This window comes from Bos indicus, chromosome 3 (assembly GCF_029378745.1).
Source record: "Bos indicus isolate NIAB-ARS_2022 breed Sahiwal x Tharparkar chromosome 3, NIAB-ARS_B.indTharparkar_mat_pri_1.0, whole genome shotgun sequence".
NCBI classification, from domain to species: Eukaryota; Metazoa; Chordata; class Mammalia; order Artiodactyla; family Bovidae; genus Bos; species Bos indicus.
Window position 1 is genome coordinate 75282395 of NC_091762.1, and position 27117 is coordinate 75309511.

The 27117-nt window shown below is 36.6% G+C and overlaps 2 protein-coding genes across 9 annotated transcripts in view; one reads left to right on the forward strand and one right to left on the reverse strand.

The window, feature by feature from the left end:
- The window catches only part of LRRC40 (leucine rich repeat containing 40), a 41181-nt gene extending 37098 nt beyond the window's left edge, over nt 1–4083 (forward strand). For both annotated transcript variants that reach the window (XM_019957276.2, XM_019957275.2), the window contains one exon: nt 1457–4083. In XM_019957276.2, coding sequence (XP_019812835.2) covers nt 1457–1562 — 106 coding nt within the window. In that variant the 3' untranslated portion in view covers nt 1563–4083. The remainder of the gene's footprint in view (nt 1–1456) is intronic.
- LRRC7 (leucine rich repeat containing 7) overlaps nt 3038–27117 on the reverse strand; it is a 631844-nt gene continuing 607764 nt past the window's right edge. For all 7 annotated transcript variants that reach the window (XM_070786332.1, XM_070786329.1, XM_070786328.1 and 4 more), the window contains one exon: nt 3038–25220. In XM_070786332.1, coding sequence (XP_070642433.1) covers nt 25113–25220 — 108 coding nt within the window. In that variant the 3' untranslated portion in view covers nt 3038–25112. The remainder of the gene's footprint in view (nt 25221–27117) is intronic.

The window sequence follows — 27117 nt, forward strand, 5'->3', positions numbered from 1 at the left end:
TATTGAATTATAGAAGGCAAGTGAGTTGATTCTTGTTATGTTCCATAAGTGTATTCTATAAAGTCTCTGTGAAAACCAACTTAGCAAATACTGAACCGTTACTCCCTAGGGGAAGCACAGAGTCAGGCTCTTTCAAGCTTCTGGTCACATTTTCATCAACCAATCCACACATAATCTCGTGTTATGTGTGTTTCTGCATTAAGATGCCTTATTTAATATTGATTCATTCATATTGAATTATGGCTAAACAGTGCTATGATTTATGCCTGAATGAAGCTTATCTAACGTGTGTGTTTCCCTGTAAGATACATGACATCCTTCGTGTGCTTAGAAAAACTAGGAATACGTCAGCATTATGCTTGCAGGCTATATTAAACAGCAAAATCACCAAGAAAAAGTACAATAATACAAAAAAAGTCGCACTTAATAGACTATGGAAGGAACACTTGTTTATGGTATGAGAGCTGAAACAAGACAGAGCGTCACCTTTTTTTGTCCTCAGTGTTAAGTGACTCAAATTTTTTGCTGCTCTGTACATGTCCAAAATGATCTTCAAAGTGTCACATGTATTGATTAGGAGGTGACTAATAAATTTTAGTGAGCAGGCAAATTAGCAAATTTGGAGTCTATGAGTAATGAAGATTGACTATAATTAACTTTTTTTCTATAAATTAAGAAAATCAGTCTTTTTAAAGACTTAAAAGATTCTTTTAAGAATTCCCGTGGCACACAGATACATTTGAAGATATAATTTAGATCTACTGTATAATATGTTGTGAATCCTTTAACTTTTGTTTATATAAACACTTAAGTTATTGAAAAATAAAAAAAAAATCTCTTATAATTTATTTCATTAAATTAATTAAGTAAATCAACCAGCTCTTAGATCTTAAACTGTACTCATTTCAGAACATTTAAATAGGTTTTATAAGTGCATCTGGTCAAGGGAGGAAGTACAAAGACAGACGTGTTAATGTTCCTGGTGTGGATAGGATATATTGACTGTGTTATAGTCTTTGATATGAGTATTTGTCAGTTTGCTCATTCTAGCACGTGTGTAAATATAATTCAACCATTTAGTATATGGTCATTATAAGATTGAGGAGGTGATGGGTAAAATAATGATTCATATCACAGCTCTTCTATTTAATAACTAATCTTGGACAAGTCCTTCTTAAAATTGAAATATTAATGGTGCCTACATCATAGAATTGTCAAGATCTTTAAGAGAGTCAGTGAATGTAAGTTACTTAGAACCATACCTTTCATGTAATGAGTATTCAATTAATGTTATTTCAGTCATCATTATAGTTACAGTTCTGTTTAAATGCTTAGAATGAAAAGGGACAATTCAAAAAATAATACATATATTTTACTTATGAAATAGTAAATGAAATTAGAAGAAATGCCTCCCTAATGGAAAATGTTAAAATTCTGATTTCTCTCTTTTGTTTAGGACGTTGCTTCTAGATGGAAATCCATTCCGCGTTCCTCGAGCAGCCATCTTAATGAAAGGAACAGCTGCTATTTTGGAGTATTTGAGAGACCGAATTCCTACTTAAATTGAAGTCATTACATAGTCTTGGTCATGTTAATTCTTAGACTTCTTAAATTGATAACTAACATTTTTCTAAGGTATTATCTTCATTTATGATGGTGTAACCACGTATTGTGTTCATTTGTTCTAAATGTTTTGCATAAGATTTATGCAAAAAAAAATTCCCTCATTCCCACATAGCAGACAGTTTCTTCAAAAGTGAATTTTTATTTATTATAGTTAAATATTTTTATAATGACAAAGCATTTTTGTAGCGATGGATTTTTTTTCCCATTTCTACTGTGTTACGTATATTATGACCAACTGACTTGAATATGACCATCCAATTTCTATGTTTTCTTTAAACTTATGTTTTAATTTCTAAATTTTCATTGACTATACAATTGAATTGAATTTTATTTAATACTGCTCTTTGGCATTAAAAAAAAATAAGGCTTTTCATTATCCATGATAAGACTTTTGTGATATGGTTGGTATCAGTATAAGTTTCAAATTAATATTTATTGTCTTGTTTTGTTTTAATATAGTTGAAATGTTTTTTCCTAGTCTTTTTCCCATGTTTCATGAAATCATTTTACCGGGGTTTCTAATGTCACAGAAATGGTTCACAAGATACAGTTATTGGTGGAGAAAATAGTAAAAGTGTTTTAATTGCTCTCACAATTTTGAATTTAAAACTTGATTGGACTTTTTTTTTTTAAGATGCTTTAGTACTAAGTTTCCATACAACAACCTAGTATTTCTAGATTCAACACATTTAAAGAAATTAGGTCTGCATATTTTTCCCTCAGAGTGTGAGCATTTAAATGATACCTTCTGTTCTTTAAAAAAAAATACTGAAATTTTATTAATTTTATAGATAACAGCAACAGAAAATAAGAGCATATACTGCATAGAAATCTTAAAATGTGTTTTATTTAAATACTAAGCAGGTACTTGTATGTATAATTACTCTGTTGATGTGCTCTGATCTTTCCTTGTTCATTTTTTTTAAATTTCCAAGGTCTTAATTTTTAAATTTGCTAGTAACGTTAATAAGACTAAATTTGTAGTCATGCGGTAATTTTCTAAAAAGTAATTTGTTATAGATGAACTGGATTTAATAAAAATTAAATATAAACATTTGTATTTACACCAAAAATATCAGAAGTAGGCTAGTCAGTCATTATAAAATGTACTATGTGATTCTGTTAAGTAACCAATTGATAGACCGTATTAACTAGTTTATATAAATAGATGGGTGGACAGGTAGGTAAGTAGATAATGGATGGATAGATAGCTTTTGGGTGAGTGAGACATAATCATATAATGAAAAAAATCATTGCTAATAAAGATAAATACTACATGTTCATTAAAAAGTTACATTTTTCAAATATTGATTACAATGTTTATGTTTTTGGTTTAAAATAAACATTCCCTTTTCATACAACAACTCTGTTGCTCCCTAAGAAATCAGCTTCCATATTAAACAAAAGACACTTTACAATAAGGTGACATTTTATTATTTATACAATAAAGAGACTTTTATGTTATTCAAAACACTTTTTTAAATACTGAAAAAGTTGAGTACATCAAAGCCGAAAAATGGCTTTGCTATACACTGCACAGCATTATTATAGTCCCTGTATTTTGTATCTGTACAGAAAGCATCTTCAAAATGCATTCTAATCACATTGTACACCTTTACTGTTTAGTGTCAATACATAAAATAAAACTGGAGAATACAGCTTGCATTTGCAAATTAACTGACAAAGTAACTTCATTGATTCAGTAAATTTAAAATATAGATCCATAGGAGTTCTTTGCACATAAAATGAAGCAGCTTTCAAGGTTGTCATGGTCTCATACAGCAAAAAAAAAACCATTAACTACATTCACAATCTATGTTAATAAAGTTGTAAATATGTCTTCATTCAGTTTTTATTTACATCAATATGTAGTTCAACTAAAAAGTACTGTTGTGATACAGTAGTTTTTTTTTAACACATACAAAAATGACAATTTTTATATATAATTTAAGCTCAAAATCACAATTATCTCAAAATATTAATTACAACACAGCCATTTCAATTAAACATGTCATGATTATCTTTTTATAAAATGGTAAAATTTTTTATTAAAGTAAGCAATTTGTTTCGAATTGGCTAGAGTTCACCATGTAGAAAACCTTAAATGGTAAGAGGTGTTTCCAGCCCCTCCCACCCAAATTTGTATACAGCCACCTAAGCTAGCAAAGAGGCAGAAAAGGCCCCAATTTATAAAGATTAAGCCTCTTTTGCTATACTGCCGTGGCTTATTGTTTCTTCCATAAAAGCTTTACAAGGGGAGTGTCAATAAACTATGCAGTGAAATGCATGCATTAATATACAGTATGTCTATGTAAAATGTTAGCATTTAGTACACATTAAAATGTTCACAAAGACTGCAAAAGAAGTCATAAATAAAGAAGCACTTCTAAGATCTACCAATTGCAAATTGTAAACTTGAAAAGTACTTAATAATAAAATGGAATTTCTTTGAACACAGATCCCAATTCAAGTTCTTTCTCTGGCTAAAGGAGCTTTAGTTACTTGGCCTTAAGATGTCACTGTTGTGCTGCACATATGGTAGAGAAATCAGATGTCATAAAAGAGTATGAGCCTAGAGACTGTCTTCATTTTATTAAAACTGTGGCCCAGTGTTGCATCTCTGCTTAGGATTTAGTTTTTAAACTTACAGAAGAGTGAAATATTTCACTAACTGAATTATATGACCTCAAACGAAAAGTGGAAAATGTGTGTGTATGCATGTGTTTAGCATATGGAAAAATATTAAGTAAATAGGTGGAATTAGAGATTCATTATACGATAATAAAAGGATTATGCCCCAAAATAACTGAGGTCAAAAGAAATCAACTATAAAATATTTTAGGAATGAAAGAATTTTCATGGATACTTAAAAATCCTAAAAACATAGTATCTAGTATCCTTTTAATTCTTAAGCCAATTAAAATTTTATCATCATCTTTGTTTAGATTTGCTGTTGTTAATTTAAGATTTCTTCTCTGAATAGAAAGAGACTGTAGTTCATATTATACTTTATTTATATACAGCTGGGTGGGGGCGTGCCCTTAGGTGGTTATCAAGTGGGAAAAATAAAACTACAGTACCTGCAAATCTTTTGCAAGGTTATTTTTGGTGGTCTTTAAAATTTATAAACAGAATTCAGTAGATTTTACCTCTCATTTTCAACTAAGAAAAAATTCCTCTTTCATACGAAGACAGTGTCATTGTCCTTAAGCTTCCTTTAGTCCCTTCTATACACTGAATACACAGAGAAACTTGATTGGCTCTTGAGATTAAAAATATGTGGTTTATGTGTCAATTATTTTTCACATCAATACTAAGGCTTGCATTTTTGAGGAGGAAAACGTAGCTGAGGATGTTAACGAGAAATGCCTAAACATCATAAAGCGTATTAAACATTTATTGCATTCCATTGACACTAGGTGTCATCAAAGCTAAAACCAAATTTTCTAGAGTAAGACAACATAAAACATTTCTTTCTGCCCTGAACAGATGCCTTTCCACATTCAAGACCAATAAGAGTCCTCTGTGTGGAAAGACTGCAAGTACTGAAAATAAAACTTATTACAGCAGTACATTCTGAAAATAAATTACCATAGCTGATACAGGAACTGCTTTATATTATATCTGCCTGAGAGTTTCATCTTGGTTTTCCTGTGGACTATTCAAAAATTACATAAGATTTCCTGGCTAAATAAGGAAAGGGGAAGAGGGACAGAAAGACACAAAGAAATATAAGGTGATTTTTTTTTCCTCCATTCATCAAATACTCTTCCTAATCTAGCTAATATAATGGTCAGTTGACCTGCATACCTGGGCGTTGTTTAACTCATTCCTTTACCTGTGCAAAATGAGTGTGCAAAGAAAAACACCTATGTCTGTCTATACAGAGACATAAAACCTGAGTTTCAATAAAAAGTTTCTAATATAAGAAAACTTCTTAATGTAGGAAAATAACTTTTAAAGGGCAAAAAATACCTTTGTACAATATAATCTGCTAACTTTAAAACTTCAGTGTGCATAAGCATCACATATTTTATAGGAGCCAACAAAAAAAGCAACCATTTACAATTTTCTTAACTATAGCTTAGATACCCATATTTTAATTTCTAATGTCTATTTTCATTCCCCTGAATTCATTAACTTTTCTAAAAGAAAAATGTTAAAAGCACATTCAGATATGAGGACTGTGATGAACAGTTCCTGCTTTTTTCTAAATATTGAGGACCTAGGAGATATGGGGTTGCTAGGCGTATAACAATGCCAAGCCACAAAGGAATTCTAAAATTCAAAAGAAATATAATCTATTTTTAAAAGAAACTATTTGGAAAAATATTTTGTGGATAGAGTTGGGTCAAAGTCTGCAAGAAGCCGTTCTTACCTGAAGGCCCCTTTCTGCAAATGATTCACTCTTAAAAACTCCTTTCTCTACACTCCATTTCCTTAGCTTTCGTTTTATTTCATTTCTTTAGTTTTCCATTCTTGAACCCTGAATTGTGCCAACTGAAGCTCCCTGGTTCACAATCAGCCACCAGGGACAATGTCCTCTTCATTTATCTACGTCTTTATTAATCTCTCTTCAGGAACTCAGTTTTCTGGGATGACTTGCTTGCCCTCTCTCACATACCACTTAACTACCTATTGGGGGAAAGTCTGTTTAATCAATGTCCCCACTTATCATGAGACACTGATTTAAGGCTATTTCAAGATCTACATAATCCCTGGGGTGTAAACATCTTAGAAGCACACTGAGAAAATTTTTTAGAAAAATGAGTGCAAGTTGGTTCTCCACTTTGCCCCCAGATGACGTCATTAATTATGCATTCATGTCAGTTAAGTCACTGACATTTAGAAGAGGAAGCCAACTGAAAAGATTTCAACGCTTGCATCTGTAGTTGGATATAAGGGCCCTTTGAATCCTTGTATTGACAGGTGAAGGGACTCTGCACAGTTTGCTTAAGTGCTGACCTTCCTCTCTGGGGTCAGCAGGCCTGGTTTGGGGAATAGGGTGGGAAATGCATATGGCAGGGTAAGGGATTAGAGGCATTAGCTTAGGGAACTGTGCTCTCTTGCTTCCTGTTTATATGACACTCGCCTGAGGATCACTAGAAAAATTTTGAATTTGTGCAGAAAGCTAGAATCAGAGTCACACCTTCTCTGCCAACAGACTTGTTACCATGGGAACCAATGCAGAAAATGAAAAAAAAAGCTGGGAATTAAATATGGAGAGAAACTGATAGAGAGTTGGTTTTCACATGGCAATTTGAGCACTTGAGATGTAAAGAAAGAATATTCCTTGTGTGGCCAAACTAATGAAAACAGACAAAATGACTTGCTGGTATCTGGTCCTGGAGACTTATCTGGGGATACAGGAAGAAAGCAGTAAGTGTGCTGTAGAATGGATAAGGGGGGCCTTGTGAAACCTCTGGTGATGAACAGCACAAATGTTAACTTTATGATCAAAGGGACCCTTCAAAAGGCATATGCGTGCTTAGCTTAATAAATGAAAGCAGCTTGCTGTAACAATTTTCACCTTTCCAAAGCCCCACACACTGCCTGGCAGGAGTATTGCACACCTAATATGTTATTGCTTGAAACATCTTTTCAAATACTAAAAAATTAACAGCAGCAAAAGCAGCTTTCAAATCGATGGTTCCCCCTGCCCCTCCACAAGACAGCTTTTGAAAGTAGAATTTAAATTTGTTTTATTTAGTAAATATTTATTTATCCGATACAAGGCCTCCTGTGTGCCCTCTTTTGTCATTCTGGAGTTGATAATAAACTGATCAAACCAGAGTAGGATATCAGGACAATCTATAATAAGGACTTGGAGTTTCAACCTATCCTGAGAAAGCAGACCTACATATTACACTTTCAGAGGCTCTAAGGAGACTATTCTCTAGTTGGGCTACTTTCTGAAATCCTATGATTAAATACCTCATTCTGTGACTTCAGCTTGGCCCATGTTTAAGTATAACTGCCCTAAGGAGAGGAGGGAAAGTCACACTATAGAGGAATTGATTTCACCTTTCTTGGAGAGCTAGTTTTCAAGTAGTAGTGAAACCCTTCACCTGACTCACCCTCCCAACATATACAAAAGCTAAAAACAACGTCACCCAGGAAGTAGGAGACAAGCCACTGTTGTACAGCAGTCTCTGTCGGGGCGGGGGGCGGGGGGGGGTTGGGGGTACATCTAACTTCAAATGGTCTGAATAAAATATGCTCTTTGGGCAGTGCTAAAGTCCCCTGGACACAGATTTCACTAGAGATGCTTTCTTCTTTCTCACTAATGACTTGCTGTTCTAGTTGTTAGAATTTCTTACTGAAACCTTTGACAGTCTCAACGAGTTCTTGAAATGCTAGAAGCCCATTAAATTTCTGCTTTTCCAGGAGGGCCTACAGGGTTCTGAAATCCAGTTAAACACCTTATTTTCTGCTACTTGCAGAGTTTGGAGGTGATCTTGATAATACATTTGAGTACAGTGTCCTTGCTTATGCTAAAATAACTTTTTACATCAATATTTCAGTGAGTTTCAGGATTTGAGACATCCATGTTTTGCAGGTAGGAAGCATTCGAATAGACTGATGTGGGACTAATCTTTAAAGCTCCATGAAGCACTAAGGACAGTTCAGCAGATCTGTTTCTGAAACAGGCAAATAAAATATAGAATCTTCACAAGCAGTTATGCCTTGGAATTGACATACGCTATATAAGAGACTGCTTCTTTTAATTTCTGTTGTCATCTCTAAAATCAGTCAGCAGATGCCTAGAAGAAGACTAAATAGTCTGCTTTAAACTAAACAATGATTAGGTTTTTCTGCATCTTTTTATACTGACTGGACATACTTTGGACAACCTGAGTTCCTTCAGGCTGAGAGGCCACCTGATACTATTTAATAGTTCTACATCATCTGTTCATTCTTCAGATAAGAATCTGAAACACTTAACATCTCATGATGTACTGAGAATTTAAATTTGATTTCTTTATTTTTTTAAAATAATTTGATTTCCCTTCTCAATTTCCTGAGGTTAAGTGACTCCCTGATACATAATGTACCTTAAAGGGTTATAGACATAACTTTTACAGAGTTTTCTCTAGTTTATCATACAGTTCAGCATATAGTCACAAATAGCCAATCTTGCCAGTATTAGTACATTTTTTGCTTTAAGTTACCACAAGCATTTGGAAATCAAGAAAAATTGAATGGAATGATGGTGTTTACATGGAAGGCATATGATGAATAAGTCTAGAGATCTAATATGCATTGATGACTAGTTAACAGTATTGTATTGAATATTGGAAATTTGCTAAAAAGAGTATCTTTCAGGTGTTTTCCCCACACACAAAATGGCAACTATGGTGACCAAAGCAATGAGATGTTAATTAGACTGACTGTAGTAATTATTTATGTATTTGTACATCAAATCATGTTGTACACCTTAAATATACATAATTTTTATGAAAAAACCCAAAACGTCACACGCCATTGCTGTTCTTTCTGGATTAAGGTGAGATGTTGGGTAAATAGTTCAATTTAATAAAGTAAAAAAAAATGACCTCGCATACGGACCACTGACCATATGTAATTACTGGGCTTTTTTCAATACCTTAACCTTGATCTTCAGTAATATGCCCAAAGTAATATCTGAAGGTCAAAATACCTCTGACTAAGAATTTAATAAGCACAATATTATTTTCAAATTCAAGCATGCCTCACAGTCCATCGCATAGTTTTAATAATTCCCATTGTCTGAGTTGCTGCACAGAGACACTACATTGTTCACAAATAAAACCCACTAGCCACTTCAGCCACAATAGCAGCTAATTTTCCAGACCATGGTTGAACTCATACTTTTGACCTACCCACCTTCATTATATCATTGCTGTCCCACCTCTAGGCTAATCCTAACCTGAATTTGAAAATCCTTGATTTTTCATCTCAAATAGCAAACAAAAACTCTGAAATTTTGTTGCGTAAAAACCATATCTGTTATTTCTCTGGCCAGTGTAATCTCTGAGGAGATTTTCCCCTCAGAATAACTTGTGGAAGTTTATATGACTTCCACTTCTTGGTGCTGAGGAGATGATGCCAGGGCAGTTGCAATGGTCGACACTGGGGGACCTTTAGAGAAGGGTGTGAGGACTGACCACATAGGCATTTCAGCTGTTCATCTAAATGGTACATGTGAGATTTGGCCTGTATCGCCATAGTTCTAGGCAGTCTTTAGTCTTCTAATTTTTAGAAAATTGTATCATAGGTATACTGCTCAAGTGTTTTTTTTTTTTTTTTTCTGAATTCTCATGGGCCCTGTTCTGTTCTTACACAAAAAAAGTATCTACAACCAGTCCATCCTGAAGGAAATCAGTCCTGAATATTCATTGGAAGGACTGATGCTGAAGCTGAATCTCCAATAGTTTGGCCACCCGATACAAAGAACTGACTCATTTGAAAAGACCTTGATGCTGGGAAAGACTGAAGGCAGGAGGAGAAGGGGACGACAGAGGATGAGATGGCTGGATGGCATCACCAACTCAATGGACATGAGTTTGCATAAACTCTGGGAGTTGGTGATGGACAGAGAGGCCTGGCGTGCTGCAGTCCATTGGGGTCGCAAAGAGTCAGACACAACTGAGCGACTAAACTGAACTGAACTGATCTTCCTAATATGAAGGTGTTTATTAATACAAAGAGTGTAATCTTTTCTTTATGTACATAAGTATTTAGAATATGCAAGTCCACCAGAAGTATGTACATTTTTAAAGGTGTTTAAAACAAATTATTTTAAAGCAAAGATTTCAAGAGACCCTAAAGTTTAATTGTTAGATTCTTCCCTTTCCTGAGACTGAGCTCTTTAAGTGGACAGTAGGCATTTGTTATCAGGCTTTGGCTCAGTGGTAAAGAATCCGCCTGCCAATGCAGGAGATGTGGGTTTGATCCCTAGGTCAGGAAGATCCCCTGGAGAAGGAAATGGCTCCCACTCCAGAATTCTTGTCTGGGAAATCCCATGGACAGAGGAGTCTGGTGGACTATAGTCCATGGGATCACAAAGAGTTGGACAGGACTTAGAGACTGAGCATGCACTGCACACATCCTGCAGTGAATTAGATTCTCCCTGTCACCTGAGACTTTGTCCTTTTTGAGAAAGAACATATATGAGGGACAGGAACCTTGCCTTCCTAGGGGAACCAAAAATATTCTCTGTCCACATTAAAAACACACACACACACACACACACACACACAATAAAGCTGAAAGGAAGTGTTTGCCATTTTGTTATTCTGGGAGAGAAAGTGATACTGCACTGTTCTCTGGTATCACCTTATATTTTGTACCTATATAGTAGTATTTGGAGAAGGCAATGGCACCCCACTCCAGTACTCTTGCCTGGAAAATCCCATGGACGGAGGAGCCTGGTAGGCTGCAATCCATGGGGTCGCTAAGAGTCAGACATGACTGAGCGACTTCACTTTCCCTTTTCACTTTCATGCATTGGAGAAGGAAATGGCAACCCACTCCAGTGTTCTTGCCTGGAGAATCTCAGGGACAGAGGAGCCTAGTGGGCTGCCATCTATGGGGTTGCACAGAGTCGGACACGACTAAAGCTACTTAGCAGCAGTAGCAGCACAGTAGTATTTACTAGGCAGGTTACACATCTGTCTTTCCATTAGACTGAGCATTTGAGAGGAAGGACCATGGCTTATTTATATTTTTATTTCCCACCGTTCTCAAAATCCTTTGCTCATTAACATATGTTTATTAAATGCACAGCAAAAGAGATACGTTGTTTTAATCACTGATAATTTTTCTTAAAGGATAAACACATAGATTGGCTACAGGACAAATCTTAGGATAGCTCAGAGGAAGACTTGGGAGATAATTACTTAGTCACCTCTCTAAGCTAGCGAACTATTCAAATGTACATATAGGCCTGGATGAATATTCTAAATATGAGTATATATTATTGTGGATATGGGAAGTTTAAAAAGAAAAGAACAAGAAGAAGACATAGTCCCTTACCTTTCAGTATTTTATGATGATCTAGGTCATTTGGAGAAATATGTGAAAACCTAAAAAAAAAAAAATTAGTACCTGATACTGTGTGTGTCTGTGTGCCTCTGTGTGTGAGAGATGCAGACAGAGAGAGAGAGATTGCAAAAGACAGAAAGAGTCTTGAGTTTGAGTTTCTCTGAGAAATGGTCACAAACAGATTGGTAACATTTGCTAGCAACATTCATGGTTTCATGAAGAACACAGAGTGATGGCCTGCTAGGGAATCTGTCTTGATCACAATTACACTGTGTGATTATATCAAATGGAAAACACTTATTGCTAAATTGAACGACACCTTTAGTATGGCAAAAAATTATGTCCAAAGACTGGCTTTCAGAGATTAAAATAAGTAGAAGGACAGCAAGTAAAGACAAATGTTGCAAGTCAAGAACACTGTGTATAATGATAACATAGAAGAAAAATCAAATTTGGAAAATGGATCTTGCCCACAACCTAACAACTCTCTTTTATGGGTGATTCCTGGCTTCATGAACATCAACAGTAGTAAATGGAGTGTCAAATATGTCCATCATTCACTTATTTTTCAGTGAGGTGACACAGCTGGACAGTTGGCATCCTATACGTGGTGGGAGGCATGCAAGGAGTGTTTCAGAGGGTTGTAGGCATTTTAAGCAACCGTTCTTCACAACTTTCTTCTCTTCCCTCAGCTGCTTAGGGCTCCACACCCAACCCAACCTTGGTGATTTTCCCATTTGTTTTAACTAAAACCAGAGCTTCCCAACCTCTTTACATCATGGCACAGACAGAAAACGGTCATGCTTGTTCTGCATAATGGGGTATAGGTGAGTAAAATAGATGAGGTCTCTCCAGGCCCCAAGTGAAAGCAACAAGTCACAAGTCCATGTACTCTGAGGGGATCAATATCTCAGTACTTGAGGGAACTAAACTGACAGCTGGATAGAAAGTCCTCACCTAGAGTTTCTTCCCAGGAATATAAAGTTAATACTCTGTGTGTGGTGCATACTTAATCGCTCAGTTGTGTCCGATTCTGAGACCCCATGGACTGTAGCTCGCCAGGGTCCTCAGTCCATGGTATTGTTCAAGCAAGAATATTGGAGTAGGTTGCCATTTCCTCCTCCAGGGGATCTTCCTGACCCAGGGATTGAACCCACATCTTCTGCGTCTCCTGCATTGGAGGCAGATCCTTTACCACTGAGCCACCAGGGAAATACTCTATATGTGAAAATACTTTAGGTGCTAAAGTATTTTAGCACTAAAACACTAAAGTATTTTAACCCTAAAACACTCTATATGTGAAAATACTTTAGGTGCTATTTGATATAAAAAATCTAGAAATAAAAAAGTACCACAAGCATTAATAAACAAAACAAAAAACCCCACACTATTTGAGTACAGAAATAGTTTTCAAGTAACTTTTTTCTCATTCTCAGTACAAATTTCTCCTAATTTTTGTTCTAATATTTAGTTCAGATTTCACAGCCAAAACTGTCATGAAAAGCTCTTGGAAATCTAAGAGAGGAAAAAAGATGATGAAATAGAAAATAAAGCAAATAAAACAAGGCAAAAGCTGTATTAAAAAGAATGAAACCATGGTGAACATCTGTATTTGCTTTAAAATGTGTGGCCATGTTGTGTACAATTAAATTTGCTTAGGAGATATTTTTCTCTTCTGAAAAGAGAGAAAGCACATTTGGTAAGCAAACCCAAGATGGTGCACTAAAATCAACATGCTTCAGGTCATAGAGAAGTTATTGAGTTGGCCAGAAAATTCGTTTGGGTTTTTTCATAACACCTGATGGAAAAATCCAAGCAAACTTTTTGGCCAACCTAATATAAAGCACCAACCCCCAAAGAAGGTTGACTGAATTTGCTAAGAACATACTGTATTAGTAGTGGGTTGGGAAACTGTTTCCTTTGGAGGAAAACACTGGAGGATTAAACAGTTTTACATAGACTTTGGGAAGGAACACTGTGTGTTCTTTCTACCTTTGCTTGGGTTCAGAAGAAACAAAGATTAAATGGTTGGCAGAGAAATACCACAAACAGGAATAAATAGGCCTTTGGTGGAATTAGCACAGAGGAGGACCAAACAAGGATGATGGCTAAGCCATCGCTAAGCCATGAGAGTGAGGATATAATTATAAGCTTAGAAGAAGTAAACAGAAACATTCGGTTTTTAAACAATGATCTAGCCAGTAGAGGCCCTGACATTCCAAATGTCTAAGAACCAAAATAGCTTGAGGACACAGGTCACCAAGGCTGCTAGGAGCTTTGTGCCTTCAACACCCAGACATTCTGGTTGAAAGAAGGGAGGCTGGGGGAGATTTTAAACCATCCCCTTGAATCTGATTATCAGTTTATGAGATGTGTTTTGAAATACATTCTGTATTCGGTTTATAATACATAATATCTGATGATGCGCTCAGTCGGATTTTACTTTTTGTGACCGCATGGACTAGAGCCCGCCAGGCTCCTCTGTCCATGGGATTTTCCCAGCAAGAATACTGGAGTGGGTTGCCAATTCCTCCCACAGGGGATCTTCCCTACCCAGGAATCGAACTCATGTCTCCTGCATCTTTTGCACTGCAGGCAGATTCTATACCACTGAGCCACCAGGAAAGCCCAAATCTGATTATAATATTAATTTCTTTACACATAGATAAAATGAAAAATTAAGAATTTATGCTGGATACCTTGATACTACCAGGTGTCACCTGGAAATAAAGCTGTATATGTATATACACATATTTAGATTTGGACTACTTTTAGATTTACATAATCAAGATTATGCTCACTTCAGTTTACTTTAGTTGCTCAGTCGTGTCCAACTCTTTGCAACCCATGGACTACAGCATGCCAGGCCTGTATAGTTAATTCCTGATGTTTAAGTTTTGGAGGGGGTCATCTAAAAATACATATTTTAAATAATTTGTGGTAAATATCTTCCTACATATTTGAAATGAGCATATAGGAAGGAAACTTGTTAAAATACCTCTACAAAATATTTGGAGAACCAAAGGAGGTTAAAGAACAATTAAACTGGCAGATGTCATAATTAATCTGAACTGGAATATCAGAATTTAAAATCACACACTCACTTGAAGTTGAGAGAGAGACTCTTTCTTTCTGTGGTTGGGTCCTGGGTGGTCGGTAAAACCTGAGAGATGTAGTCAAAAATATAGAAACTGATTAAAATAAGCTTAAAACTTTTACTCTTTTGCCTGTATTGTTTAAATTTAGAGCATTATTTCAAACTAATTCTCTCAAAAGAGTATGAAAAAGGGTGTTAACAGTTTTAGAAATAGTTTATTAACACTTATTTATTGTTCTATCAACAGGACTGGTATAAAAACGGGCTGTCCAGAGTGGGGTTATCCAAGCTACAGACTTGCTGATTGAGATACATAAAATTGTACTATAGATATAAGGGCTCCATCTAGTGGCAACTCTTCAGAATTGCATACGTATTCCTACAAAGCGTGAGTTTGCGTGAACTCCGGGAGTTCGTGATGGACTGGGAGGCCTGGCGCGCTGTGATTCATGGGGTCGCAGAGTCGGACACGGCTGAACGACTGAACAGAACTGAACTCAACATGACTAAAAAATTATCCACCACATTATAAAAATAACTTGTTTTAAATAATGATGAAATGAAACATATTTCTAATATATGCATTATTTTTCATCACTTTCTGCGAGGAGAGAGGGAGGGAGAGGAAGGGAATTCCAGGGATGTCTGAAGGGGGCGTGGTCACCAAGAGATGAGGCTGTGTTTGAATCTGGGTCTGATCTCTGCCATCCAATTCCTTCCGTTCCTCTCTATCATCCCCATTCGTTCCCCTTTCTCATTCTTACTCCCCTAATAACATTAATTTCTCCCTTTCATCCAGCCTTTTATTACTCTTCCTCACTTTTCTAGAAACTCTTACTTAAAATACAGCACTCCAGCTCTTCTGAAATACTCTTACCCACTCGCTAGTCTAAAATAATGTTGCTCTCTCGATTAATACTACCCTTTTCATTTTCACTTCATTTTTATTCAAACAGAAATTGGCATTCTTTTCCTCATGTAAATACATAGAGAGTGGGCTATAAGACCAAGCTGGACAGTTTGAGGCACCCTTCTATCAAAAAAAATGATTTGAAATTTCCTTCAGGATATACTAATGGCTTCTAGATACAAAATGTCATTAAAAGAAGCCCTACGCAGCCTGTTAGCAAGTTCTCCCCATACAAAGAAATTAAAAGGCAGACACACACACACACACAAAAAAGGCAGAGGCAGATGGAATAATTAGTATTATTAGTATAAACACAGCAGTAATGAGAAATAGATTTAATGTTTGAGACTGATTGAATTCTGTAATTCAATTTGCTATGAAACCCAAACAGAAACCCAAACGGGAAATACTGTTGAGAGAAAGCTAAGAAAGAAATGCTTTATTTGTAAGGAAAGCAAGATCCTATGAGGTAATAAAGGAACTTTGGTTAGGAGCTTACCAACCTAGTGTTCTCCTAACAGACATTCCCCACCCCGCCCGCCTCCCCTTAGGGGTTGAATTCCAATTTTTTTTTTTTGCCCCTACAAACAAAGTACCTAATGAAACTAATAGCAATGGCAGTAGAAAATCTTTTCTTTCTGCTTTGAGATCAGCAGGCCAGATTCTGATCTCTATAAAAGTTTGGGAGGGGGCATGTGGTTTTATTAAGGTAATCTCTTTTCTGTGATCTCTGTACACAGTTAATTATGTTAATTTTAAAGCTTTTGCAGTAGCCCGAGAATTCTGGAGTATATGACATTTTGCTTTATGGATGAGGATAGTGGAATATTCCCATGAAAGGATCCAAAATGCAGTGTGAAAATATTGTTATGCTGAACTATAGCTAAAAGCTGTGGACAGACTTGTCTTTATTCTAGAACAGGCAGCGTTAGGCAGTGGTTTCATTAAATTTTAGAGCTAAAATAGGGTTAGGGATTTGCGCTTCTCAACTACCTTTCCCTAGCCATCCCTATCACAACTTCTTTTACTACTGCCCACTCTCCAAATTGTAAAGCTTGATAAAGTGATCTACCAAGTCACAATGTAGAGCCGGAATAACCCTAAATAGGGACCTAAAGCCAGTTCTAAGCATGCACTTTTGTGTCCTTGGTTTACAAAATCACTTGCCCTCTCTAGGTCTTGGGCCTCTGGTACAATGTGGAAACAGGGCTTGATTATCTCTAAGGTACTCTAAGACCAAGACCATGGCTCTATAAGTTCAACCTTTGCACTCATTTCTCTGGGAGATTTCTGGCATCCATCTGCATGCCTTCTTCCAAGGAGAGAAGACCCAAATGAAATCAAAAGGATTGATATGATGTACTCCAATTAAATGAACAAAAGTTGTTTCTTAAACTTTTTGGACGGTGTTTAAGGTCCTTAGCTTCCCTGGTATTTCAGCTGGTAAAGAATCCACCTGCAATAGTTTGATTCTGGGGTTGGGAAGATCCCCTGGAGAAGAGATAAGCTACTTACTCTAATATTCATGGGCTTCCCTAGTGGCCCAGACAGTAAAGAATCTGCCTGCACTGTGGGAGACCTGGGTTTGATCCCTGGGTTGGGAAGATCCTCTGGAGGAGGGCATGGCAACCCACTCCAGTATTCTTGCTGGAGAATCCCCATGGACAGAGGAGCCTGGCAGGCTACAGTCCATGCGATAACAGAGTCAGATACGACTGAGTGACTAAGCACATCACAAGGTCCTTAGAAAATATAAAAGGGAAATCAAATACAACTGTTGAAACACAGCTGCTGCTGCTAAGTCGCGTCAGTCGTGTCCAACTCTGCATGACCCCATAGACAGCAGCCCACCAGGCTCCCCCGTCCCTGGGGGTCTCCAGGCAAGAACACTGGAGTGGGTTGCCATTTCCTTCTCCAATGCATGAAAGTGAAAAGTGAAAGTGAAGTCGCTCAGTCGTGTCCGACTCCTAGCGATCCCATGGACTGCAGCGCACCAGGCTCCTCTGTCCGTGGGATTTTCCAGGCAACAGTACTGGAGTGGGGGTGCCATTGCCTTCTCCAGTTGAAACATAGCACGAGAACCTAAAAGGTCTTAGAAGAAATGCTGAGGAGGAGAGGAAGATTGGGTTAAAAGGGAGAATTGAAGAAAGAAAAGAATGAATTGAGAAAGTGAACGTTTCATGGTTTAAAGTTGTTATGTAAATTGAACATCAACTTCTTGTTTAATCCAGTAAATGTGTTTATGTGCCAGGCCTATCATCCACTTAATCACTGAACAAATATTTATTGAGCACCTGCTATGCTTCTGACACTCTACAGGCCCTAAGGATACATAGAAAGCAAAACCAGATGTGCCTTCAGTCTAGAATGCCTCTTTTAAGTATTGTCTGATCCTCCCAAGAAGCATCCAGGTGATAAGAGAGGAAAGAACAAAGGTATATCAAACCTCTATGACTGAAGATAGAATGTAATAAGTACTATAAAACCTACAAAAAGTAATATGATGGTATTAATATTAGGGAGAGAAACTTCTTCCAATATAATACTAGGGAAATTTTCATGGTGGTAATCTTTGAACTGGATCCTGAAGGCTGCATATAATTTTGATACTTTACAAAGAGAACGGGGAGAGGAAGACATTTCAATAGAGGGACCATTGTGGGCAAAGGCTGAGATCAGAAAGTACTCAGTGAAAGGTAAAGATGTTAGGTGTCCAAAACACTGGTATGGGGGCTTCCCTGGTGGTCTAGTGGTTAAGACTTTTACCTCCCACTGCAGGGGGCTCAGGTTTGATCTCTGGTCTGGGAATTTAAATCCCACATGCCACATGGTGCAGTCAAAAAAAAGACAATAACAATAACCGCCCCCCCCCCCCCAAAAAAAACCTGGGGACAAATTCTACCTCAATAAAATTATTAAAAAAAATAAAACACTGCATATGCACAGATTGAATGAAGAAAAACAAGTAATTCCTAGATTCAAATAATCAAACTTTTCTTGAAAGAATAAACAGATGTCCACAATATGTGAATGTCTGATCCTACTTAATGCAAACAGTATTTTCATGGGCTAGTCTGAACAGCACTCAGTAAAATACTTTTCACCTCACTGAAGTAAGTGAGGTAAATAAACATGACATGCAGCCAGCTGAATGAATATTCAACTCATTGCATTTCTCCGTGGGTCATGAGTGATTCTAATATTGATCCTCTGGACTCATGCTTTTTGATGGCCTGTAAGAAGCAGTGGTCATAGAAGGGATCCTTTGGGGACATTAAGCATAGAAGAATCTCTTCAATCAAACACATCAAGCCTTTAAAAATACAGCTTCTATCTCTTTCTTCCATCATGTCAGTGACATACAGGCACAGTGCAGAGCCAGGTTGAAGGATATCATTTTTTCTAATAGTCTCTCTCTTCTCTGGAACAAATTGGTGAAATTTTCTTTCACAGATTCAAAGGATTACAGTTGCTATTTATCTTGTCCAGTAAGGCATCCACTCTTGCCACTTCTAGCCTCTCAAATATTGTCCTAAGTCTTGGGAAATATTCATATAACCTCCCAAAGACCACAGAACCCAGTAGGAAGACCTATTTATAGCTCCACATGTAACCTGCTCAAACCTCAGAGATTTGACTAGATAAGGATGCTGCTTCCTTTTGCAACGCATGGGCTGAGGGCAGGGGCACAGGGACTCACCATATGGCCGTGTACTCTCCTTGATTGGGAAGTTCTCCCATCTTTTCCCTTGATTGTGAGATTCTGTGCAGAGGAGACCATGTTACAGCCCTCGTAGTGCCTGCTATATAGCTGATGCTCAACAAATATTTGTTAACATCACATTTAATGTTTCTGTTATATTCCTCAATAAACTGTCCCTGAATGTTTTGAATTTATGAATGACATACCTTAGGCATCTGAGATTCAGCTACAGTTCTCCTATGGAGGAATTACAGAGTTTGCTGATGAAAGTAAGCCTCTGTACTAAGATGTTTTACTCTAGGTATAGAGTTACTGGACTATTTTTAGGCTGCTTACTCATCCAGTTATTTTGAAGAAGGGGGAAAAAAAAGCTGACACAAATAATACAATTGTGTAACAGGGATAGATTTGAGAAAAAATATACTTTTTCAAAAGTAGAGAAAGATTGGATGATTCATTTAACTTTTCCCCTCAACATCCTTTCCTACACACATTAAAAGTTACACTAGCTTAAAGAATGAAATATTTTAAAAGCCTCCCCACCCACAGAAAAAGGGATAAGACTTTCACCTGCAGAGTCACAGGATTTCACTGCTTTCTACATAAACACTGCTTGAATTTCACAATCTTCTACTCTGAGGTGCTGTTATTAACAAAATACAAAATTAGGCCAAGAAAAGTGAGTTATGCAGCCCAGGAAAATTAGGGGAGGTTGATGTGGCTGTAGAGATAACCTTCTCATCTGTGCCTGCTTTACATCCACGTCTACTTCTTATCTCGTTCAGTGCTCATCGAGTTGTTGCAAAGTAAGAGCTCACTGTTACACATCAAAATCCAACAGAGAAAAAGCTACTAGATAAAATAATGCTTCTAAAGATAGGGCCGGTGAATTATTTTCCTTCTCTGTTTTTCTCTCTTTACTTCCTAAAGAACTGCTCTCAGAGAAGATTATGATAATCAAAAGTTAAAAGCCCAAGGCTTTAATAAAATTCCTAGGTTTTCATTTACCCTCTTTATTCAAAACTTAGAGTGGACTTTCTCCCTCCATTTATCAGAAATCTTTGAATTCTCCAAAGTTAAAATCATGGAGTTTATACTATCACAGGACAGTATTTCCCAATCATTCTCTTGCAGACAGTGTCAAAGGTAAGGACGATTGTAACCTGTCCCCATGACAATCAGCTGGGAGCCTCAGAGAGTGTCCTCAACGTAGTAAAAGCCAACGTTTCAAAAACAGAAGTGGAAACAGTTCTATTGAAGACCTGCCAGCTTCACCCTTGCACACGAGCTTTGTTTGATGCTGTCAGAGACATGATCCATGCTCCACCTTTGAGCCTTGGTTAATGCTACTACGCTAGGTTCCTGGATCACCCAAGAAATTTCCTCCCAAACCGGAAGCTGGAACCATTAGTTGATAGTCAGGGGTCTCCAAACAGAACTCTAAGGGGGCCTCTTATCCTTGTGTCAGCAGGACAGAAGCAGTCATCTGCCCTTGGAACGTCGTGGGGAATTGGAGGTATGGATCTATAGCAGCAACAGCAGTGAGGAAGACAGGTCAGTTTTGCATTCTAGAACCAAAAACAACCCCAGAAGGTTCAGAATATAACTAGAAAACTTGATTGTATCTGCCTTAGTTTCATATGGTAGAGTGTTTCAAAAAACATTCTCTGAAGAGTTTAGACCAAATGAGGTTGAAAGGATGCCTTGGAGAGGTGATGACCGGGATCTCCTGTAATATTGACCTACATGCTTTCTTTGTTGCACATTTATTTTTCCACAGCCCACACTCTACTTTCTCACTGTAATGTATACTCAAGGGATGGTTGTGCTGAGAGTGATGGGGGTAATACTCTGGGCCAAGCCAGGATGCTTTTCTGGGTGTATTACTAAGGAAAAAAGTTCATGCAGATTGAAGATTTCCTCACAATTCCCAGATGATCAGGTAACACTAATACAACCAAAAGACAGGGCACATCACCAACCCAGCGTTTGAACATTTTATTAAGCCTCAGAATGATTTAGCATTTCTGTGAGAGGAAAACTCAACCTTGTTTTTCTTGATACTACATAAAGGACCTGTCTTCTTAACTGATTAGATTTTATTATGTGCATAACTTTTTACTGACCCAGTGTTTCAAAAAACCTGTTATTTGGTCAGTGTATCAGGAATCAGCCAAAGATGTTGATTGAATTTACCAAAGACTTAGAGTGGTGGTCCTCTGCCAACATGGTTTTTTCATCTGGTTATGCTGTGGTGCCCTTTGCCAGGTGTGAAGTTGTCAGAATAGACTCTTGATCTGTGTGCCAACAAGGGGCAGAGATTTACTGAGGACAGCATTAAAAGTCAATAGAAAGGCAAGTTGGCAAACACACACTGTTTTCCAAGGCTTTAAATTGTGGTGGAGCTATTAAATCGATTTTGTGATTAAAAGTAAAATGTTTTCCTTCATCAGTCATTTTGCCAAATTCAGATACTTTTCATGTATGAATATATAAAATTAACTTTTTCAAAGTTTTCCTTCCTTTGAATACTCCCTCTCTTTAGCTCACCTATTAAAACATATCTCAGTCCTGCTTCTAATAAGTAATTATATTAGTGATATATGTGGAATCATCTTTAAGGTTAAGAACTAATCAATCCTGATTTGTCACTCTCTCTTTAAAACTGCTTTCCATCCTGAAGGAGGTAATCCAACATTAGGCCCAGATTATTTGACGTCTATATAATTACAGTTCTTATTAACTGGGACACATATATGTGATAGATTTCAATAAGCAATAAATTATCATGATATAAATATTTGTATGTTATACTGACTTTCAATATTTCTTGTCAAAAAGATCCTTATATTTTGAAAGTGTTATGTTTGTTCAGGTAGCTTGTGTTGTCTGGTAAGCTAGAATTATCATAAGAGAGCTTTGGTGACAATGTATGATAAGCCATGTAAATAGTAAAAAAAAAAAGTCCACTAATTTCTATTTGGCTTGCAAAATCTGCAACAATTCTACTAGTAATTTTCAGTGCTTATTCTTTTCACCTAATACTTTTCTCATTCCCTCCCATTATGTCTTACTCATGTCAGGTATAAGACAGCTTTCTCAGCAGAAAGATCCTAATAAAAATCAAAGACCAAGGTGAGTCTATTGGAGTCACATGAATTCCACTCCCTTTTTTGTGGCTGTTGATTTTTCTTTTTTAAAGGGACACCCTTAACTTTTGCTTGTTCTTTTTTGTTAGCATAAACCAGATGCTAATTCAAACAGCAAAGCCAGTCCTTCCAAAAAAACCAATACCACAAATTTGTGTATTATTGGTTTTGGTCACCCATGGAATCAATAAGACTCTTCCCCCGTAAGTGATCAATGATTTTTTTCAGTCAACCTAAAAAAAAATACCTCTTTTCATTATTACCTGCCTTTTTTCAGTATGCAGCATGGCAGTACAATTGACAATGAGGTGCTTTGCACATCAGCTTCATTTCCAGTTGGTCAGGGGTCCCTTTTTTCTTTTTCTCATTTCCTGAGAACAGGAAGGAGTAAAGCATGGCCCAAGACAGTGTTGTCTGTCACATCAGGAGTGGCAGAGGGTTTACTAGATCATGGTTCTCTCCACTTGGCCTCAGAAACATCTCCTGAGACCCTGTGTTTGATGCGGAAACCTGACATAAGGAAAAAAGACTTGGGAAGTCCTTTATCTGGCTCTTCTCCCAATTATCCCATGAAAGATTAACAAAACTAATGGGGTGACTGGAGCTGCTTCATGGCTACCAAACTACACCCATGAGCTTGTTTCTCCTTTAAGTGATCTTGGGAAGACAGTGAGGGCCTCGATCTTGACTACTGATGATCATCCTAATATAGTGGCTGGTATGGTAGTTTGGTGTGAGTTTTTGGCAAAGAAAAAATTAGGCTCTGAAGACATTTCTCATCAGAAATTGTCAATATATTAAAATGCATTTAAAAGTTACTTCTGGGAAGCATATTAAATAGGCCAATCATTTAATCATTTGCTAAATATCAAAGCCTATAAAATCATAGTTTAATGTCACCCTGACATAAAGCAACATCAAAATTAGTGCATCATCTATAAAGTGAAGTATCATTTGCCTTCAAGTGACAAATTCTATTGCCAAAAAAATACCACTGTACTTCTAATAAGTGACACTCATTTTAATAGACCCTACAAAAATACAATATTTTCAATGTCCCCCATAAAACAGTTAACTTACAAATATTACTCTCAGAGCTTTGGTGACATCAATATATGATACTATTGTGAAAATCGTAACAAAATATTTGGAACACTGGCATGTAAAGTAAATTCATTATATATATTTAAAAAAAGAGAGCTATGTCAAAATATGAGAGAGAATGCATATAACCAACTCTGGGAAATTATTCTGGAATGTGAAATTAATATTTTAATCAAATGAATGACTAATACATAAAAGAAACAGTTTTAAAGGGTTATAAAATGGATTTTGATCATTTGTAAAGGAAAACAGTTCCAATGTAAAAATAACTAATTCTATATTAATGATGCTCATCTTTCTCTTCAGTGAGACAGAATTTAAGATTATATGTACTTTGCAACTTTGGGGGGAAAAAAGATATTTTCTCTACTTTGCCCTCCAAGGTGGGCATGGAAATTAGTAATACAGATAGACCATGGCTCTGAGAAATTATATTTGAAGTTTCATATTTAAATACCAAAGTTTATTTTATCACCCCCATAACTTTCTAACAAGTCTTTCTTAATGATAAATTTTATCAATACCCCAAACTCATTTAAAATGATTTAAAAGTAGCAAATTGGATAAAGCAACACACAAATAAATTCCACATTTACAAGTAAAGAAATCACAGGGCTATAATCAACATAAACTTGAAAGAAATAAAGCAACACCTTGCTGCCACCCATCATTCACTGCTTACATTTGTGGTGAAAAAGATTTATCTACAATGACCTTTAGTCTGTTTCTTAACTCTGTCTGTATTGTAATTAGCTAAAGGCATTGAACAAATTAGGTTGTTCTATCTTTTATTCAGGTCCCAGAGGTAAATGGCTAACTGATGAAATATTTCACTCTGTGTTATGAGAATTTAGCAAATGAATATGGAACCAAATATAAACACTTTATACCATATGTACAGTTACTTTCATAAGGCATTATCTTGTAATTTTTATTGAAAAAGATTCAATATAGTAAAGTCTTATTTTAAGATATATTTTCTTTCTCAATCCGAGATGTTTAATTTATGAAAATATTGTTTTTTTCTCTATATTCTTTTTGTTTATATGCCAACATATACTTTGTGCTAGAAATATTTTATGGGAATTACAATTCTTTATATTTGTATTTTCTGTATAAAGGCATATACAATTTTGAGGCAGTGTTTCTGATGGAGAGCAGAATTCATAAAGAGCTTGTGTGTGCTTCCGTGCTCCGAAATTATATGAAATCCACTTTGAGAAGAAACTTATTCAATTAAAAAAAAAAACAAAATCAAAACTAAAACTGCACCAATGCACAGCCAGAGGCTGACAATTAAAACTAATACATAACCACATGAACATCATATTTATATAGTTAACATTTTTAAGGATGATCAGTGCTAACATTATAGTATTATACATTTGGCACTAATGTTTGCCATTGGTCCAGCAATTGGCAAAATTTGTTTCTATGTATAAATTTATTTGAACATTAGGTCTGGCTAGACGTATCTTCACTATTTATAAAAAATATTTAGACAGTAAGCTCACGTTGAATAACTAGGTCTACTGTGTTCTGGAAACTCTTCAGTAGTAATACAGCTTTTTCGTGTTCCATATGTACAAAACTATGTCCATTGGCCTGTAAACACACAAATAAAACAGGGTCATCAATGCAAGGTACTTGTTTATCACATTGTTGTTGTCTCTAATAATAAGATTCAAGAGAGTATGAGCAACCAAAAGTCACGTGTTTTTAAACTTCACACCAGAATTGTAACTATGGAAACAACTAATTAATTTCACCCAGTTTCAACTCAATTTATTAATTCAACAAATACTTATCAATTATCTAGTATATCCTACTTATGATTGTCCTAGTATAATGCTAGTTCAGTTCAGTTCAGTTCAGTTGCTCAGTCATGTCCGACTCTTTGCAACCCCATGAATTGCAGCATGCCAGGCATCCCTGTCCATCACCAACTCCCGGAGTTCACTCAAACTCATGTCCATCGAGTTGGTGATGCCATCCAGCCACCTAATCCTCTGTCATCCCCTTCTCCTCCTGCCCCCAATCCCTCCCAGCATCAGAGTCTTTTCCAATGAGTCAACTCTTCGCATGAGGTGGCCAAAGTATTGGAGTTTCAGCTTCAGCCTCAGTCCTTCCAATGAACACCCAGGACTGCTCTCCTTTAGGATAGACTGGTTGGATCTCCTTGCATTCCAAGGGGCTCTCTAGAGTCTTCTCCAACACCAGTTCAAAAGCATCAATTCTTCGGTGCTCAGCTTTCTTTATAGTCCAACTCTCACATCCGTACATGACTACTGGAAAAACCATAGCCTTGACTATATGGACCTTTGTTGGCAAGGTAATATCTCTGCTTTTCAATATGCTATCTAGGTTGGTCATAACTTTCCTTCCAAGGAGTAATCGTCTTTTAATTTCATGGCTGCAATCACCATCTGCAGTGATTTTGGAGCCCCCAAAAATAAAGTCTGACACTGTTTCCACCGTTTCCCCATCTATTTCCCATGAAGTGATGGGACCAGATGCCATAATCTTATAGCCACTAAGCAAATCACAGAGAAACACTAGTAAGTACTACACAGATACACTTGAAACATGATAGTTATTTTGTTCTTGTTCTGATTTATTTTGTTTTTTGCAGGAACTCTGTTGATGTGGTTTAGAAGTGTTCACAGGACCATTTTTGTCATATAATCACTGATATATAGAAAGCTGAGCACTGAAGAATTGATGCTTTTGAACTGTGGTGTTGGGGAAGACTCTTGAGAGTCCCTTGGACTGCAGAGATCCAACCAGTCAATCCTAAAGTCCTGAATATTCACTGGAAGGACTGATGCTAAAGCTGAAACTCTAATCCTTTGGCCACCTGATGTAAAGAACTGACTCACTGGAAAAGACCCTGTTGCTGGGAAAGATTGAAGGGGAGAGAAGGGGATGACAGAGGATGAGAAGGTTGGATGACATCACCGACATGATGGACATGAGTTTGAACAAGCTCCGGGAGTTGGTGATGGACAGGGAAGCCTCGCGTGCTGCAGTCCATGGGGTTGCAAAGAGTCAGACATGACTGAGTAACTGAACTGAACTGATAAACCCACCAACTCTTTCAAATGCTTCACTGTGTAAAACAAAACATACGATATAGTTAAATCTTATTTTGACTCACTGAAAAGTTCTTAATTTAAACATTTTAATATTAAAAAGATAATTTCTATTTCCCTCATTGTTAAAGGCAAATATATTCATTATTTCTATCAGTGGTTCTCAATCTCATTCAGAAATGAATAAATTTCTTGGTGATCTAGGCTAGTTTTGTTATTTTTATAAATGAAAGAGTTACACCTCAGAGAGGTTAAACAACATGCCTGAGGTCACACAGCTAAACTAGGGCTGAATCATCTGATACTAGAATATTCCTTCTTACTATTTCTTGTAATACTTTACTGAAATAGTAATGCTACACTTGCTCCCAGTGATTTGAACTGCTATTTCATTGATCATGATAAATTAA